The 17,738-nt window shown below is 34.9% G+C and overlaps 1 protein-coding gene across 1 annotated transcript in view; it reads right to left on the bottom strand.

The window, feature by feature from the left end:
* LOC136036268 (PH and SEC7 domain-containing protein-like) overlaps nt 1-17,738 on the bottom strand; it is a 187,358-nt gene that overhangs the window by 115,994 nt on the left and 53,626 nt on the right. Inside the window, exons 5-6 of the mRNA XM_065718408.1 lie at nt 10,384-10,465; nt 4,133-4,242 (exon numbers count right to left, since the gene is read on the bottom strand). Coding sequence (XP_065574480.1) covers nt 4,133-4,242; nt 10,384-10,465 — 192 coding nt within the window. The remainder of the gene's footprint in view (nt 1-4,132; nt 4,243-10,383; nt 10,466-17,738) is intronic.

The raw sequence follows: 17,738 nt of genomic DNA, 5'->3' as shown, positions 1-17,738 counted from the left end.
TCAGTGATTTGGCGAGTTTGGTGCTTCTGGACGTGCTAGGACGATGAAACTTGGTAGGCGTGTCAGGGAGCTGCATAAATTGACTTGATAAAGTCGTTTTCCCAGATTCGACCATCTGGGGGGCTAAAGGGAGAGGAAAAATTAGAAAAAATTAGGTATTTATAACATACGAGTGGGTGATCGGATCGGATCTTAATGAATTTTAGAGCTCTTTTTTTAAATCCTGACCGGCATTAAGCCTCTTATTTTCCTTTTAAATCAATCTATTGATTCATAGAATTTTGCTAGAGCTCATACCATATGATCTCTTGGCTCTTAGCTCTTCTTGCCTCGTCACAGGTGCCATATGAGCTCTTAGCTCTTGTTTTACTTAGTTCATAGGAAATAGTTCTAGAAAAGTGAATCTCGTAGTCCACAATTCTTTTTTTTCTTACTTCTAATTTGAAGGAATTTTCAAAAAATACTTTGCGTCATGATTGCTTGTGGTATAATCTGCATTATATATAACTTTGTATTTGTATCTGGAATTGCTTGCAAGGTTTTTACGATCACAAAGCTTGGGCTAGAAGTTGATTGAAACATGTCTGGCCAGTATGTGGATGGGGAGGAATCTGGAAGCTATTCATCAGTATATATATATACCCGCAGTCCAGATCAAACTTGGTGAGAAGAAAGAGTAGGAGGCCTGGTTGGTCCTTTCGTGGTATCCAGACCTGATTCGGCCTTCAGGATGGAGAAAAAAAGGAGGACTTCCTAAAATTTGTTGTCAGGGAATCTAGCAGAAAAGGTTTGTGTCTCACCTAGAGTCTCTTTCACTTGGTTATAAAACCCAATTGACGCGTTGTCACACGAACGGTTAATCAACTTGATATTCTTGCTCCAATTTTTGTATTAACAAATTTGTGTATTGACCCAAGATATTGGACAGACTTTAATCACAGATAATCTATTAGGTTTCACTAGATATCTCACTCCTAGCAACACACATGGGCCGACGTATTCCTCAATAACATTCGCTATCTAACAAAACAAGCCCGCCCACGTAATCTTGCACAATATCATTGCATTTTTTAGCGCTTCATCCGTGCTTGGATAGGATTGGATAACGCTCTACCCGTTTAGTGTCACCAGATATCGTCAACCTTTAGAAAGCCAAATCATCTGATCAAATGGCTTTTGCGCTTTGCAAAAAAATTGAAGTGAGAAATCGTGTAAGCATTAATAATATTTGCTTTAGTCAGTTCCAAACCTAACTTTCAGTCCCGTTCTTATCTTCTACAAAGTAAAACCAAACAAGATTTTAGCAGAAAAATATATTTTATTTTCTATAAAAGTGCTTTAATCTTTAACGACTAGTTTTGTCACAGTCATGCAACTAGGTTGGTCAAGCAAATCTATAGACATTAAAATCTATTATCTAAAAATAGGTCCTGTTTCTATTATGTCTCTTAACATTAGCCAATATGAGTTTTCAAATACATTTAAAATGTACATAAGGATTTGTCCGTGCAGTCAAAGGTTCATTTTTCAATTTTGGCAAGCAATTAACAAAGACAGCATATTTCGCTAATTGCATTGCCTTTTGTTTGGCTTTATGTGTCGCTATTTATCAGATATTTAGAAAAGATATTTTCATACTTTCTAAACAGTAGAGCTTTTCTATCATGAAATTAAAATGGGAAAGCCTGACAAAAAAGGAGAAATATTTTCTTTTTCTGTAGCAGAGATAGACCATAAGAATGATCAAAAAATTTAAAGTAATGAAAACTTCGCATAAATCATAAAGCTGAGTGAAGAGGAGTTAAGTAAATAGTAATTCATTAATTTCTTTTAAGGATCAACGACAAGCAATAAAGGTTCAGTTTTTTTATTATTCAGTTTATTTTACAGTTTATTATTTTTCTTTTTACAGCAGTTCATTGTCTTGAAATGGTGGAGGTTAGTATCTTGCGCATAAAACCTCCCTTCTATACGGCTTTCAAAGCCGTATAAAACTCGCTTACTATACGGCTTTCTACGATAGCATTGGGGAGGGGGTCGGAGTCACCAACCCCCAGCAAAAACCTTGCAGACAAAACTTAATTGTCAGTTTTGACACAATCGTGAATTGACCTTTCATAGTTCCATACCAGTCCTCAAGACAGCATTGCTGACAAAGAAAAAAATGAATTCCCGTTTGAAAATGGCACATAAACTTACAGTCTAGCCAGACGAATGATTCAAGACCTATAGGTGGAGAAGGGGAGGGGAAGAAGAGAAGAGGTACATAGCATTGTCACGATGAAGTTAAATAAAAACAAGCTGATATTTTCGGAATAGACTCGACACTAGGAAACAAGAGAAATTAAGATATTTACACCAATTTCAAGTAAAATCGTTCCCTTTCGCCTAAGTGTGTTCCAACTTTCTAAGAGTGAGATCCAAGAGAAAAAAAAATCGAGCTCCTAATATACAACTTTATCAACAAAAAGAATATATATATTTCAACATGAAATACAAATTGGTTAGCAGATCCGTTTGATAACCACTCTTTTGACAAAGTACGTAGCATAAAACATTATGGCAAAAAGCCATTGCTGAAGCCCATTAACAAGTCTGACTTTGTTCAAACTTCTTTAAGGAGGAAAGACTTTTAAAGAGGTTCAGGAAATTATAAACTAACTGAATGAAAGTTAGTCCATCGTAGAAAAAAATTGCTAATTTAGAACTATACCGAATTATAACAGAAATACGATTCTAAAAAGTGACATTTGAAATAAATATCTGCTGACCGTTATAGTCTCTGCCAAGAAAAGTTAATAGATAAAGTAAGTAAGAAAAAAAAACAGAATTCTATACAAACAAATCTACCCACAGGTTGACCCTTCCTGGTAAAATTGAAAAATAGCTGCCAAAACATATACTTTTACTGATTTAAAGGTCTACAGAACTCCAGCATCTAACCGTAGTTGATGAGTGGAAAATAAACAAGGATGAGGGCTTATAAGCCAACGTTATCTACTTGGATCTTAAGAAAGCCTTTGACAAGGTTCTCCACAACTGAGTACTAGCCAAGTAAAGAGTTGCGCTAGGTACTAAGAGCGAGGAAATGACTAACATCATTCCCTGAATCTCCTGACCAGGAGAAAACAAGTAGTAAGAGCGGATGGTGAAATCAGATGTTACTGATTACTGAAAAGATATTGCTGATTTGAGGCCGACTTCGAAAACACCGACTCATTCGAAAGCGCTTGAAAGTTTTAATTTTGAGTGTTTATATGAGGACATAACAGATAAGATAGATTCCCAACAATTTAGAATTAGACCCGGGCATAGTGGGCTACTGCTCATTATTTGGTTGCATTGTTGGACACCATACATAGATAGGGCGTGTGTTGACGCATTATTTGTTGACATAGTTAAGGTTTTTGACAGTCTTAACCATAATGTAGTAGCGGAAGAAGTTAAAGTTATGGGTGTTTGTCCATTTGTTGCATTCATACTTGCTAATTTTCTTTTTTTAAGTCTCAGTGAGTCCAACTCCCTGATCATGAGCCATATGAATTTTTAGATATTTTTTGGCGGGTCATCAAAAGGATTTTTCAGGATTATTTCAGGGATTTGCCTGTAAGTGTTTTCGAACATATTTTTATGTTGGGCATTATTTGCTTTACTGTGTACATGACGTACATTTTATGAAGTATTTTTTATATGTTTATATTTTTAATTGATGTAATCTATATAATACATTGTCACTATTATAATCATGAGCCGTTTGACCAATATAAATTCTATGTATAACTCATTGTAATCTCTTGACCTTGAAGCAGCACTTGCTACTTTAAATTTCTGGTATTGCTTTTTTTTTTTTTTCTTTTTTTTTTGTCTTCATCCTTGGTTCGCTTTGTCTTTTTCATTTAATTGACACACTCATGTTAGCTCCAGCTATTGTAGTGAATAAACATATTATATTCTATTCTAACTTAGCACTTTGTGAATTGCGCAGCCGATGTTATAATCACCAGATTGCCGAATCTATTTTAAGAGGGAAATAATTAAGTAAAAATTCATCCGTAATTTTGTTTGAGGTGAATTCACATCTCGCTGAATCGTGTTTTTTAGTGCTTTTAATTAGTATTATCAGGTCATATACCTTGGAGTTTTTGCTTTATCCAGATCTTTCGGAGATTTCCTATTGCTCTTGTGTGATGGATCTAATTGTTGCATATCGTCATCTACATTTCTTCCATTCTTATAAATGCTCTGAAAAAAATCAGTGATAACATAAATCAAAATAATGGCAAACCAGGATTACAACATTATATTACAAAAAAAAGCTTTGTCTCAAGTTTAAACAAAATCTTTGGAGGCCTATACACTGTTCCCTGTTCGGAAGCATACAAACTTCTGTCCTTAAAGCCCAAACAGTTCCATCTCGATTTTAAAGAGGCTTTATATTCTTATAGGATTTTGTCGCGAAATAATTTCGGACAAAATTGACTCTTTTTCGCTGAAAATTCCCAATATGCAATTAAGCGTAATTTATAGTAAGTGCGATTTGAAATTCTAAAGTTACAAACCCCCTCCTTCCCACATTAACTCTTTGGAATATACATATGAGGTAGATTTCGACTGCACAGAACATTATCCAGATGTGTTTCTGCTCCATTCATACCAATCCAAGTTTTGTTATTACCAGCACAACTAAACACAATCAGCAAGCAAAGAGCACGACAAAGGAATTAGAAACTACATCCTATTGATTTTTGGATCTGACGATTCATTTTTTAAAAATTACTAACGAAAATAGACTAGGTTTGCCCTTCCTCCTGTCTCACGGAGGTAGAATCGGTTTCAGACTTCCGAAAGGCAAAATAGTGCTCCAAATGTTACTATTGACTAAGTTTAGCTGAGATCTAAACAAGACAAGCGAAAGCTTCTTCTCCGACATTTGCATGAAGGTTCTCATATCTGCTTCAAATTCATTTTTTGTTTTCTTTGAACCAATGGGACATCGGAGGCAGAATTTCTGAAGCACAAAAAATTTCCAAGTCCCACCTTTTAACCACATTAAAGAACCCAAAGTCTTTAAATTTGATAGTCACATCACTACATCAACAATTCAGCAGATAAGGCGTCACTTAATTTTCACTGTACCTACACAAGTCAAAGTTTACCTCTGTATCTCGAAGTTTTTCAACGGACCTCAGTTAGCCTAAACACGGGTATGCAGGTTGTAACGCGTAAACTTGATATGTATTTAATTTTGTTCAGCATGTTTTGTATCAGATTCTGTTAATGTTAAGTTGATTTCCTAGCAAACTAAATTTTGTTATCGACATTTGAAAGCCAAGTCTTGACACTTCAAAATAAAGCCTTGATATATCAAATCTATAATACACTTCTTAAGTTATTCTTAACGTTGTAGTGGCTATAGAAAGTAAATTTAGCGATTTTGTATCTCTGTAACTCGAAGTTTATGCAGAATAAACTCTATAGCTTCAACTATGCATAAGTCGAACTATACGTAACTCGAAACAAACATCGCGGTACCGTGAATTTCGGGTTAGCGAGAGTCGACTGTATGTTTTATGTTTTGGGCTAAGAATTAACCGTTAAAGAATGTTCATTTTTGTCAATGATAACTTTACAACTTTTAGTGATTCTTGAAGCTATTTTTGGTTTCTGATACGCATGCAACAACAAGAAAGAAGAAACATCTTGTTTTTGTCTCTAAAATGGAGAGTGACTTGTAATCAAGAATCATGCAGCATGTTCAAAAATAGGAAGAGGAGTTGTACATTTTTGTCACGATTTCTGTTCTACATTTGAAACTAAGAAAAATTTATTTCAAGCACCAAATGGTTCTTATCTTTAAATAAATCAGAAAAAATGATAGGTTTTTTCATTTCTGTGGTGACGTAATAACGTTCATTGGGTGTCAGAAAATGGAAAATATAGTTACTTTTAATCAGAAAAGCTAGTATGAAGACCGTCACTAAGCAATACGTCATCAATCTTCTCAAAGAGAAAAATATAATTTTAAATGGTTTGTATGGTTGACAACTGCAGCGTTTAATCGAATACGAAGAACCAAAACCTTAATATTGCTCCTGTAACACTTGTCGACAAAGCCACCCAAAGGTCGCCTTTTTCTGCTATCTATTTAGTTTATAGAAGACCGCCAATGACACTCTCACCCATTAAAGAGTGGCAACGCCAAACCTATTCGAGTATTCATGTTTATGTTCAGTTAGATTTTACTGTTCAAAGTTATTTCCGTTTGTTTTAGGCTTCATTTCTTCATTTATAGTCAATTCTGCAAGTTTTAAGTTTGACATTTCATATAAGCTATTTATATCACAGAAAATCATTAACAATTCCATATTTTGTATTTTTTTTAATGGTTATCAAGAGTCGCTAGTTCAATAGCGGTCAGAGATGGAAACTTGAAACTTTTTTCTAGTATGGGAATTGTTAAATAAGAAGTAGAAGCTGAAATATCATCAGATTTTTCAAGAAGGTTGATGAGTAAGATTTTTAGTCAGCTCCAAGATAATCTTTGCCCACTGCATGTGGTTTCTGACCACTGTGATGGAATCTATGGAATCAAGGAACCAATTGACTCACCAGTGTACTTAAAAGACAGTAGACAGTGTGCTTAAGAGACAGGGGTGAGCAAAGTTTGAAGGTCAGTAAGACATATAGTGAAAACATTAAACCTGGTGATTACTCGCAATAAATTCTCAGAAGTTCTTTGACCAAAGCTAACTTGGTGACCTTTATTTATGAGTTTTGGAGCAATTTTGGTAATACAAGTAGGAACTTTAACATAATACTAGCAGGAGGTTTCCCTGGTCGTCGACGTGTTGGGATATTGTCCAGAGAAGAATACATGGAACCTTTACCTCTTTTTAGGCTTGAGCTTTGAAATACACACGAAGAAAAAGACACACGTATTGCAGTCAATGTTGCTTCCAGCTTTAGAAATAGAAGTTCTTCTGTAATTGTTTGGGCCAATGACACCGATTTTCTGGTGATACCTTTGAAACACTCGTCTACCCTTATAGCTATGGAACAGTATAAAAAGAAGGAACTATTCCTCCAATTTTCTGAACAAATTTTTACTGTACATGAGATGGCGTTTTCTCTTCCAAGGGAGGACTTCTGCGCTGCCTTAGTGGCACTGACACGACGAGCTTTACAGTTTTGTGAGTAAGAAGACATTCGTTGAAGCAGCTATATAATATGATTTTATTATGAAAATGGTGGAATTGAAGAGAAAAGTCAAGATTGACCTCGTAAATACATAAAATTAAGTAGGGGAAGTGATAGAGGTGGCTAGAACAGCAATAATAGCAGCCTGCAGAAGGAATCCTACCGACTTTAACTCTCTGACGGACTTACGAGTACACTTATGTCATAGGAAAATATTGCTGAAAAACTTTCCGCTTAATGAAAACAGCTTTAAATACGACATCTTTAAGTTACAGAAAGTGAACCGATAATTTTAGACCCCCTAAATTTTGGATTGGTATTCAGTGACACTTTTGGGGTTATTCCTCTGACAAATTCATTGTCACAGTGGCCAATTTCCGTAAATCATATCGCTGTTCACTTCAAATGTAAAAACTTGTGCATTGAAAAGTGTTCCTGTGCGGGAATCCGCAAGTATTACTTGCTTTGTGTTTGTGCTGGGATATTTGACCTTGCTGAAAGCGACGATGAGACGATGATCTAATGATAAGTTTAAAAATATTGCTCGTATAGCCTATAAACTATGTATCAACAAGTGAAACGAATCATTCTTACACGATTCTGAAAGTTATGCCAGCTTTCTCTATCGCAAAGACTATCTGTCTTGGCTTTATTCTAACTAGCCATGGATTGGCTCTCAAGTCTTCCACCAAGTTGATCAAATTAAAAAATCAACGGAATTATCAATTTTAATTATACTTACTCTATGCCAATCTGCCTTAGTTCTGCCCTAGGATGGACGATAGACTAATCTATCAACAAGTGAAATAAACATTTTTTATACAATTCTGAAAAAGTTATGCCAGCCTTCCCTCTAACAAGACCATCTGCCTTGGCTTTATTCTAACTAGCCATGGCTTGGCTCTCAAGCCTTCTACCAAGTTGATCAAACTGAAGCTTCATGAAGCAGCTGAAATCTGAAATCAAAGATACCATAGCATATCGCAGAACAAGAGAATATATGCAGTGACCTTTCAGCATGCCAAGTCTCTTGTTTGTAAATCACCAATGTTTTGCAACTCAAAAGCATTCCCAAATAGCAGCATTGATGATCCACCAAATGACCTGTGTACAGTCTATGATGTGAGTGAAGAAGATGATAGACGTATTGATATCTTGGCCCAGGACCTGTTATTTCAAATATGTATTTTTGACTTTCTACTCTATTTTATTTTCACTATTGGATAGGACTGTTTCTGTTTCTTTGCTTATGTTCACTTGGGGTTATAAATAATTAAAGCATTGTAACAATTTCTCAATAAACTAAATTTGACATTTTATTCAATTTATCGAATAAAAATAACATTCAGTTAATAACAGTATTATTTTCATTATCACTAGCTTGCTTATATAGCTGCTAAGTTAGGTTGAGCTGCAACTACAAAGACAAAAAGAAAAAAGATGTGTCATTGAGGTTTCATATTTTGAGGTCTTGGCACCAGGACTAACATGAATCATTTGGGTTCATTCAAAACTAAAAATATGTCTTAATTATACCCTTTGGGGATCAGAGTCCAATCAAAACTCAGTGGGGATCTAAATAGGAAACAAAATCTATATATTTGGGTTATCAGAGCGATAACCAACATTTACTCGGATCTGAACCAAACTCAGTCAAAAGTAACAGCTTATGTGATATTTCTTCCTTTTTGAATCACTGACTGATTCGAAAATGTGAAGGATGAAGAACAACCTCGATCTCTTGCACCAGAAATATCTTTCAGAAGGAGTCTTCAAATTCTAACTCGACTAAATGAAGAATAAGAGGAAGTATTCTCATTGTGCCTTTTGGGAGTCCGTGCCGTTCTAGATTTTTTCAGGGAGAGGAGAAAGGGAAATTCTAAATTCTTTCAACAGCACATATACACAAAAGTAACATCAAATCCAAGCCAAACTTGGTGCAAAATTAGATTAAGCTAAATGCCCTAGTGTTGCCTTTTGGAGATCCGTATCTGGCCCAAACTTTCTGGGAAGAGAAGATTCCTCCCCTCTTCTCATCTTGACCTCTAGCAGAACAGGTTGCAATGCATAGATAGAATTTGGCTCTTCTTTGTACTTTTTTGGGGTCCAAGAACGATCCTACCTCTGTGGGTAATTTCACTTTTTTTTGCAAGCTCTCAACCTGTGCTGATCTCTACTTCAGGATTGATTCTACCTCAGTGAGGAAGAAAAAGAGGAGAGGTTTCTAATTCTTATCATAATCATATCAAATATGCCATTGAGTAAAATTTAGATCCTTAGGTGTTCTAACCAGATTAAGGCCTGATTTACCCGTGCACCTGATTTGTCCACTGTGGGGAGAGTGGTGGATAATCAAAATCTCTTCATTAGATAGAATCCATTCAACAAACCAGGTCAACTGCTGTAATTATGGGTTCAGGTAAACGTACTCGATTCAACCTATTTAAGAAAGAGGTAAATTTATATAACCTACCTCCATAACCAAGACCTATTGAAACTAGACTAAATGTATTAGACATTAACAGATAAGTCCTTTATTACGCCTTTAGAGAGCTAAAGCCCAATTTTATAGACACTGTCTCTTGCGTTGCTCCACAACTGTTATCCATGGGTCACAGTTGATGTAATACTTCACGGGGCCTTGGCACCGGAGGTTTGCTTGATGCTCATCTTAGGTTTTACATTGGCTTTATACATCTCGCGGAAAAAGTGTGTAAATTACTTTAATAAACAAATATTGGACCCACTGAATAATAAACAACTTTTTTATAAGCAATGTCAGCGTACTGCATGCTCAAATGTCCTTAAACATCTTATCAACCTTAATACGGGGATTCATTGTCTCCATCTTCGCAACCCTTTCAATTTTAAAACTTGATCTTGTGCCTTCTTTAGAACAGGTTATTAGATCAATCACTGAAATGCATACTTCATATCGATAGAATACTATTAGTCAAATTATACTAAAATTTATTTTTAAATCATTGTAAAATCACCCCCAGTAGCCTCTCGTAGTCAAGGAATGTATGCATCTCTGACTAGGAGCCCCTGCTTAAACATACAAGCAAACAAAAGATATTAAATAAATGTTAACTATATAAATTACCAATGTTGGTGATCTCACTTGTCTATATTAGAGTTATCCGATTTTGCAAGCATACAGCTTAAATTCAAACAAAATCTTACCGTTAAAGTACCACAATTGGCAGGGTGAATTACTCTGTCGTCCAAATTGGCAGAGTTCTTCTTTTCTTCTTTTAAATCCAAGCTAGAATAAATGAAAACTAAATTTCAGAATACTGCCTTTGCTTCTTAGTGTGTTTCTTATGCTCAATTTAGAACTAAGCTTTATTTCAAAATGTACAGAAATATAAAAATAACATAGATTCCCCATTAAAAAATTGAAAGTTATGTTTGGCTAAAAAATGGCTACAGTTTAGAAAACACTAAAGCCTATAGCGATATTTTTTCTTGATTTTTACTCTGTCTTTTTCTGGGCTCTCAACCCAGTTTTTTATGATGAGTTACAAATAAAATGACGATGATGATGAAATAGGTCATGTCATAAGAGGCAACGGACAACCTAAAATTTCTTACTTAAATTTTAGACTGATTAATCTACAGAAGCATTGACCAAACCCGTCACTTTGTTCCTTTTTATTACATGAATCTACGGTCAATATTTATTATGCTTAGTCTACTAAAAATAAACAATAGTTCAGAATCACATTAGGCAAGAGGCAATTATCTTTAGTCCAACGCAAAGAACTCGTGGAGAAGAAATAGGATTATGTTAGGCCTACTTTTGTGGACACCGTGACTTCTCTTTTCCTTTAAGGCTTTTATAACATTCGTTAGGATTATAAAAGATTCTTTAAAAATCCTGGATAAAAGATGAGCTGCCGCTTTCTCAACTACCTTGCACAAGCGCTGAAGTACAGATAGACATTTACTGAAAAGAAAATATGCTGTGGTCATACATAACAATTGCTAATATATTACTCAAATAGCTAACTACTCTACTTGTACTATTACTACTAACAATTGATCTCCAACCAAGCGGTACGCTGGCCCCCGTCCTGCAATGGTATCTGGGACCATTGTTTTTCTTGAGGCCAAAACCATTTCAATAATTTTAAGAATACGAAAATTGGAACTTGAAATGTTACGACGATAAAAATAACTATCGTATCGACATTTTCACAGACGAATTCAGACGATTCGAGCTGGACTTATTAGAAGATTCAGAAACTCATATCCCAAGGATAGGAAGCATAAAATTAGGTGACATTAGATAACTATCGTGTCAACATTTTCAATGACGAATTCAGACGATTCGAACTGGACTTATTAAAAGATTCAGAAACTGATATCCTAAGGATAGGAAGCATTAAATTAGGTGATACAGAATTATTTACCCAGATAGGAAGGATAGGGTCCATATAGGGAATAGGCCTCATGATGGGTTAGGAAGCTCCTATTAGGCTGGGAAGGTATTAACAATAGAATACTAATCGCTCATTTTATGACTAAAACGTACAGAGTATTAGTTATAGTAGTATATGCCCCTGTAGAACCAATTTACGGAGATACTGATGTCTCAGATGAATTTTACTTAAAGTTACATGAGCAAATAGACTGGGTCACATGTACAAACATGGTAGTTTTATTACGAGGTTTTAACGCCCAGGTTGGTAGAAATAGGAATAGATGGTATCCTAGCTTAGATAAACTTGGTGTAGGAAAAGAACACAGTAATGGCAACAGGTTGCTGCGATTTTGTAGGTATTACAATCTAGTTATAACCAATACGGTTTTTGGTCATAAAATGACCCATAAGTTAACGTTGTATTCAAGTGATGGTAAGACAGCAAACCTTATTGATTATTTTATTGTAAACTGAAGACTGGCAGGATTAATACAAGATACTAGGGTTTATAGGAATTATGTTATTAAAGTTTAAAGTAAATATTACCATCTAGTAGTGACCAAGGTTAATTTAAAGCTGAAATTTCGAAAGGGCAACTACCTCCCGGGAAGTTATGATGTTGGTAGACTCCAGAATGACAATTTGAGAGAAACTTTCCAGGATCAGTTGAATACTAAACTGGCGAGTTTAAAAGTTGACAATTTAGAAGAGGGGTGTAGTAATTTTAGAAAAACGATGTGTGAAGCTGCTGAGGGTGCCTTAGGGAAGCAAGTTAGGAAACTAGCTAGGACTATAGTGTAAAAAGCTGAATCTTTAATACAGAGGAGAAGGGGCTTGTACAAGAATTATCTGAGTGGTAGATCTTATTACAACAAGTAGAATGTAAAGAAAGTGGAGAAAGCATTAAAATATGAACTAATAAGATGTGAAATGCAGGTCGTGGATAAAATTGCAGAGGATCTAGAAGATACAGACAGACGGCATAATAGCAAAATATTGTACTGGCATGTTAATAAATTGAGAGGGAAAAGTCAATCCGAACCTGTCCCAGATAAAGATAGGAGAAGGGGCACCAAATAGCGATAAAGAAAGAGTTGAAGAGAGAAGGGCAGAATATTTTGGGAATTTACTAAACCAAGGTAGAGTTATAAGAAAAGATATAGAGGAAAATGAAAAAAATTCCGATTTCTTGCATGTGAAGGAGGATTTGTTTTGTGAGGAAGAATTAGCAATAGCTCTAAAAGGATCAAAAAGTAACATGGTCCCAGGTGCTGATACTGTGGTAAATGAGTTTCTTAAATATGGTGGCTGTGAGGTAAGAAATAAGTTACTGAAGATTACGAATATGAATTTCGAAAAAAGAGGAATTACCTAGCGAATTTAAGATAGCCCTAATTAAACCACTATATAAGAAAGCTGATAAGAGTGAGTGTGGTAATTATAAAGGCATTAGCCTGGTCTATGTAGGTAGTAAATTACTTAGTAATATACTTTTTAGACTAAAAGATAATGTAGACTAAGTGATAAGAAAAGAACAGTGCAGTTTTGGAAAGAGTAGAGGATGTGTCGACCAAATTTTCCCTCATAAGTTAGTAATTGAGACCTGCCTGAGTTATTAAATACCTTCAGTCTGCAAATAAAGATTAGAATATTGGAAGCTACAATAAACATGGTTCTGGAGCATGGGCGCTCCGAAAAGCGGATGAAGATTTGCTAGATGTTTTCTAGAGAAATTGCCTACGGATTGTTTTGGGAACCAAGCTGACTAACCGTATTTCAAACAGCAGGCTGTACGAAAAACGCGTTTCTATCCCGCTTTCTAGGGCTATCATGAGAGAAAGGTTGAGATGGCATGGGCGTGTTCAGCGAATGAAGGATGACAGATTGCCGAAAATTGCCCTTTCTGGCCAACCGTCAAGGCCTAAACGGAAAAGAGAGTCGTCCCCGGTTGGGGTGGGAGGACATCATAAAGAAAAATTGAAGGGAGATAGGAACTTCTTTGGAGGAAATAAAGAGGGAGGCTTTGAATAAATCGGAATGGAGGAGCGTGTGTAGCTGTGTTGACCTCAGGCGGTTTGGTGCTGCGGTGAGTTGATAGTAGTGGTAGTATTATCCTCCTTACAGTTTGTATGACGGGAAGGCAGTGATATTTTCGTCGTTATTTATATTAGAGTCATGTGCAATGATTATCACGCACATTTTGCGAAATATGAGACAACACAAAAGACAGTTTTATATGACGGTTAATGGATGGTTTTATAATACATAAGAATAAACCTTGCTGGGATTGATTTTTATTAGTTCCATGATCCCGCATTAAAGATTCAAGATTGCTTGTTTGCGAATTTTTCTCAGTGGAAGCAGATATGGAACTATTCTTTGAAAGCAGATTTGTCATTTTCAAAAAAAAACGCAGCTAAAATTCAACGATCTGGTAACAATATGGTGTTACAATTGCTTTTTCGTTTTCTGATAACAGACACAAAATAATACGAGCGGAGAAGAACCAGTAACTGATGAATCCATGTCCGGCGTAAGTCTGAGGAATAAATCAAACAGTTCGTGATAACGAACTGTAGTAAGGAGCGACCCGGCTCAATAGTAAACGAAACTCTAAAAAACAGAATTTTGATGCTAAAATATACATCAAAAGAATCGGATTTTCATGCTGATTTTAAATATATAAGTTTCATCAACTTTAGTCTTTGTCATCAAAAGTTACGAGCCTGAGAAAATTTGCTTTATTTTGGAAAATAGGGGGCAACACCCCGTAAAAGTCATAGAATCTTAACGAAAATCCCACCATCGCTTTCGGCGTATCAGAGAACCCTATAGCAAGAATTTCAAGCTCCTATCTACAAAAATGTGGAATTTCGTATTTTTTGCCAAAAGACAAATCACGGGTGCGTGTTTATTTGTTTGTTTGTTTTTTTTTTTCCATGGGTCATCGTATCGACCAAGTAATCCTAGAATGTCGCAAGAGGGCTCATTCTAACGGAAATGAAAAGTTCTAGTGCCCTTTTTAAGTGACCAAAAAAATTGGAGGGCACCTAGGCCCCCTCCCACGCTTATTTTTTCTCCAAAGTCAACGGATCAAAATGTTGAGATAGCCATTTTGTTCCGCTTAGTCGAAAACCATAATAACTATGTCTTTGGGAATGTCTTACTCCCCCACAGTCCCTGGGGGAAGGGCTGCAAGTTACAAACTTTGACCAGTGTTTACATATAATAATCGTTATTGGGAAGTGTAGAGACCTTTTCAGGGGGATTTTTTTGGTTTTGAGGGTGGGGCTGAGGGGAGGGGGCTATGTGGGTAAATTTTTCCTTGGAGAAATATGTCATGGGGGAAGAAAAATTCAATGAAAAGGGCGCAGGATTTTCTAAAACTACTATAAAAAAAAACAATGAAAAAATAAACATGAAAAAGTTTTTTCAATTAAGGAGAAAGTAAGGAGTAGCATTGAAGCTTAAAACAAACAGAGATTATTACGCATGTGAGGGGCTCTAAATATACTTTAGCATAAATAGCGAGGTATTTAGGAGGAGATAAATACCTCGCTTTTTATGCTAAAGTATTTTTAGTAATTTCAACTATTTACTCTACGACCTTTCTGATTCAGGGGTCATTCTTAAGGAATTGAGACAAAACTTACGATTTAGTGTAAAGAGCAAGGCATTAACGAGGGTACAAACCCCCTTATATACATAATAAATATATCTATATATATAAAAATAAGTTGTCTGTGTGTGGATCTGTGGATCTGTGGATCAGGTGACGTCATGTTTGTCCGCATATGACGTCTGAATTATTTCACACTAATACAAAAGAAGAAAAAAACTAAAAAAGGTAAAAACTACAAAAAAAACTAAAAAGAAAAAAAAACTAAAAAAGCTAAAAAACTAAAAAAAACTAAAAAAAGGTAAAAATCTAATAACTAAAAAAAAACTGAAAAAAATAAAAAAAGGCAAAAACTACAAAAAAAATAAAAACTAATAAAAAAACTAAAAAAAGCTAAAAAACTAAAAAAACTAAAAAAAACTAAAAAAGGTAAAAAACTAAAAAAAACTAAAAACTAAAAAAGAAAAAAACTAAAAAAAAGGAAAAAACTGAAAAATAAAAGAGAAAAAGAAAACTAAAAAAATATGAATAAATATATATAAAAATAAGTTGTTTGTGGGTTATGTCTGTCTGTCTGTCTGTCGAGTGACGTCGTGTTTGTCCGCATATGACGTCTGAATTATTTCACACTAATACAAAAGAAGAAAAAAAACTAAAAAAGGTAAAAACTACAAAAAAAACTAAAAAGAAAAAAAACTAAAAAAGCTAAAAAACTAAAAAAAACTAAAAAAAGGTAAAAAACTAAAAACTAAAAAAAACTGAAAAAACTAAAAAAAGGCAAAAACTAAAAAAAAACTAAAAACTAATAAAAAAACTAAAAAAGCTAAAAAACTAAAAAAACTAAAAAAACTAAAAAAAGGTAAAAAACAAAAAAAAACTAAAAACTAAAAAAGAAAAAACTAAAAAAAAGGAAAAAACTGAAAAATAAGAGAAAAAGAAAACTAAAAAAATATTAATAAATATAAAAAATATAAATATAAATATAATATAAATTAGCAATCAACAAAGCACCGAGACACAAATGACGACCGGGACACAGGGAGTATAAATGACGACCAGGACATAAGTAAAAAAAAAAAAAACTAAAAAAACTAAAAAAATGGTAAAAACTACAAAAAAACTAAAAACTAATAAAAAAACTAAAAAATCTAAAAATCTAAATAAACTAAAAAAGAAAAAAAAGAAAAAAGGAAAAAAATAAAGGAGAAAAACAAAACTAAAAAACGAATGTATATACAGACCGGGACACCGGGATACAAATGACGACCGGGACACAGGGAATATAAATGACGACCGGGACACAGGGACACAACTACAATGGGGACGCCGGGGGGCACAGGGGGATATAAATGACGACCGGGACACCGGGACACAAGGAATATAAATGACGCCCGGGACACTCAAAGAGAAATCACAGACTGGAACACCGGGACACAAATGACGACCGGGACACAGGGAATATAAATGACGACCGGGACACAGGGACATAACTACAAAGGGGATGCCGGGGTGCACAGGGGGATATATAAATGACGATGGCGACTCAGGGAATGGTCGATTAGCAATCACCATCAACAAAGCTCAAGGGCAATCATTAGAATCATGAGGTATAGATCTGAATACGGATTGTTTTCCCATGGACCATTATATGTTGCATGTTCAAGAGTCGGTAAACCTGACAATCTATTTATATGCACAGACAATGGGACAGCAAAGAATGTTGTATATTCGCAAGTTTTACGTAGTTAAAAACATATATATATATATATATATATATATATATATATATATATATATATATATATATATATATATATATATATATATATATATATATATATATATATCTATCTATATTCACAGGTGGGACATAGGGACACAACTACAATGGCGCGTAACTAATATGGCGCGTAACGACTTACGCGCACGGGGGGGCTTGGGGGGGGGGGGCGAAGCGCCCCCACCAACTAGGTGTTGGGGTGGCGCGAAGCGCCACCCCAACAGCTAGTAAGAATATAAACGTTTGTTACGTAAGTTAATTCTTAAGTTACGTATATTTTTTACTAATAGAAACGTTAGTTAAAAATTAAATGTTATAGTTGCCTTTTTATGTAACCGAAAAATTGGAGGGCAACTAGGCCTCCTTCCCCACCCCTTATTTCTCAAAATCGTCTGATCAAAACTAAGAAAAAGCCATTTAGCCAAAAAAGGAATTAATATGCAAATTTCATTTTAATAATCTGTTAATCTGATTCAATACAAAAAATTAAATAAGATTGGACAAGTCCTATGGTGGAGAGCCAAAATCAAACATGCATTAATTCAAAAACGTTCAGAAATTAAATGAAAAAAACTAGTTTTTTTAACTGTAAGTAAGGAGCGCCCTTAAAACTTAAAATGAACAGAAATTACTCCGTATATGAAATGGGTTGTCCCCTCTTCAACGCCTCGCTCTTTACGCTAAAGCTTTTAATTGTTTTAAAAAGTAGAATT

Source organism: Artemia franciscana, chromosome 15 (genome assembly GCF_032884065.1).
Source record: "Artemia franciscana chromosome 15, ASM3288406v1, whole genome shotgun sequence".
Taxonomy (NCBI): Eukaryota; Metazoa; Arthropoda; class Branchiopoda; order Anostraca; family Artemiidae; genus Artemia; species Artemia franciscana.
This window is presented reverse-complemented; position numbering and strand designations above follow the sequence as displayed.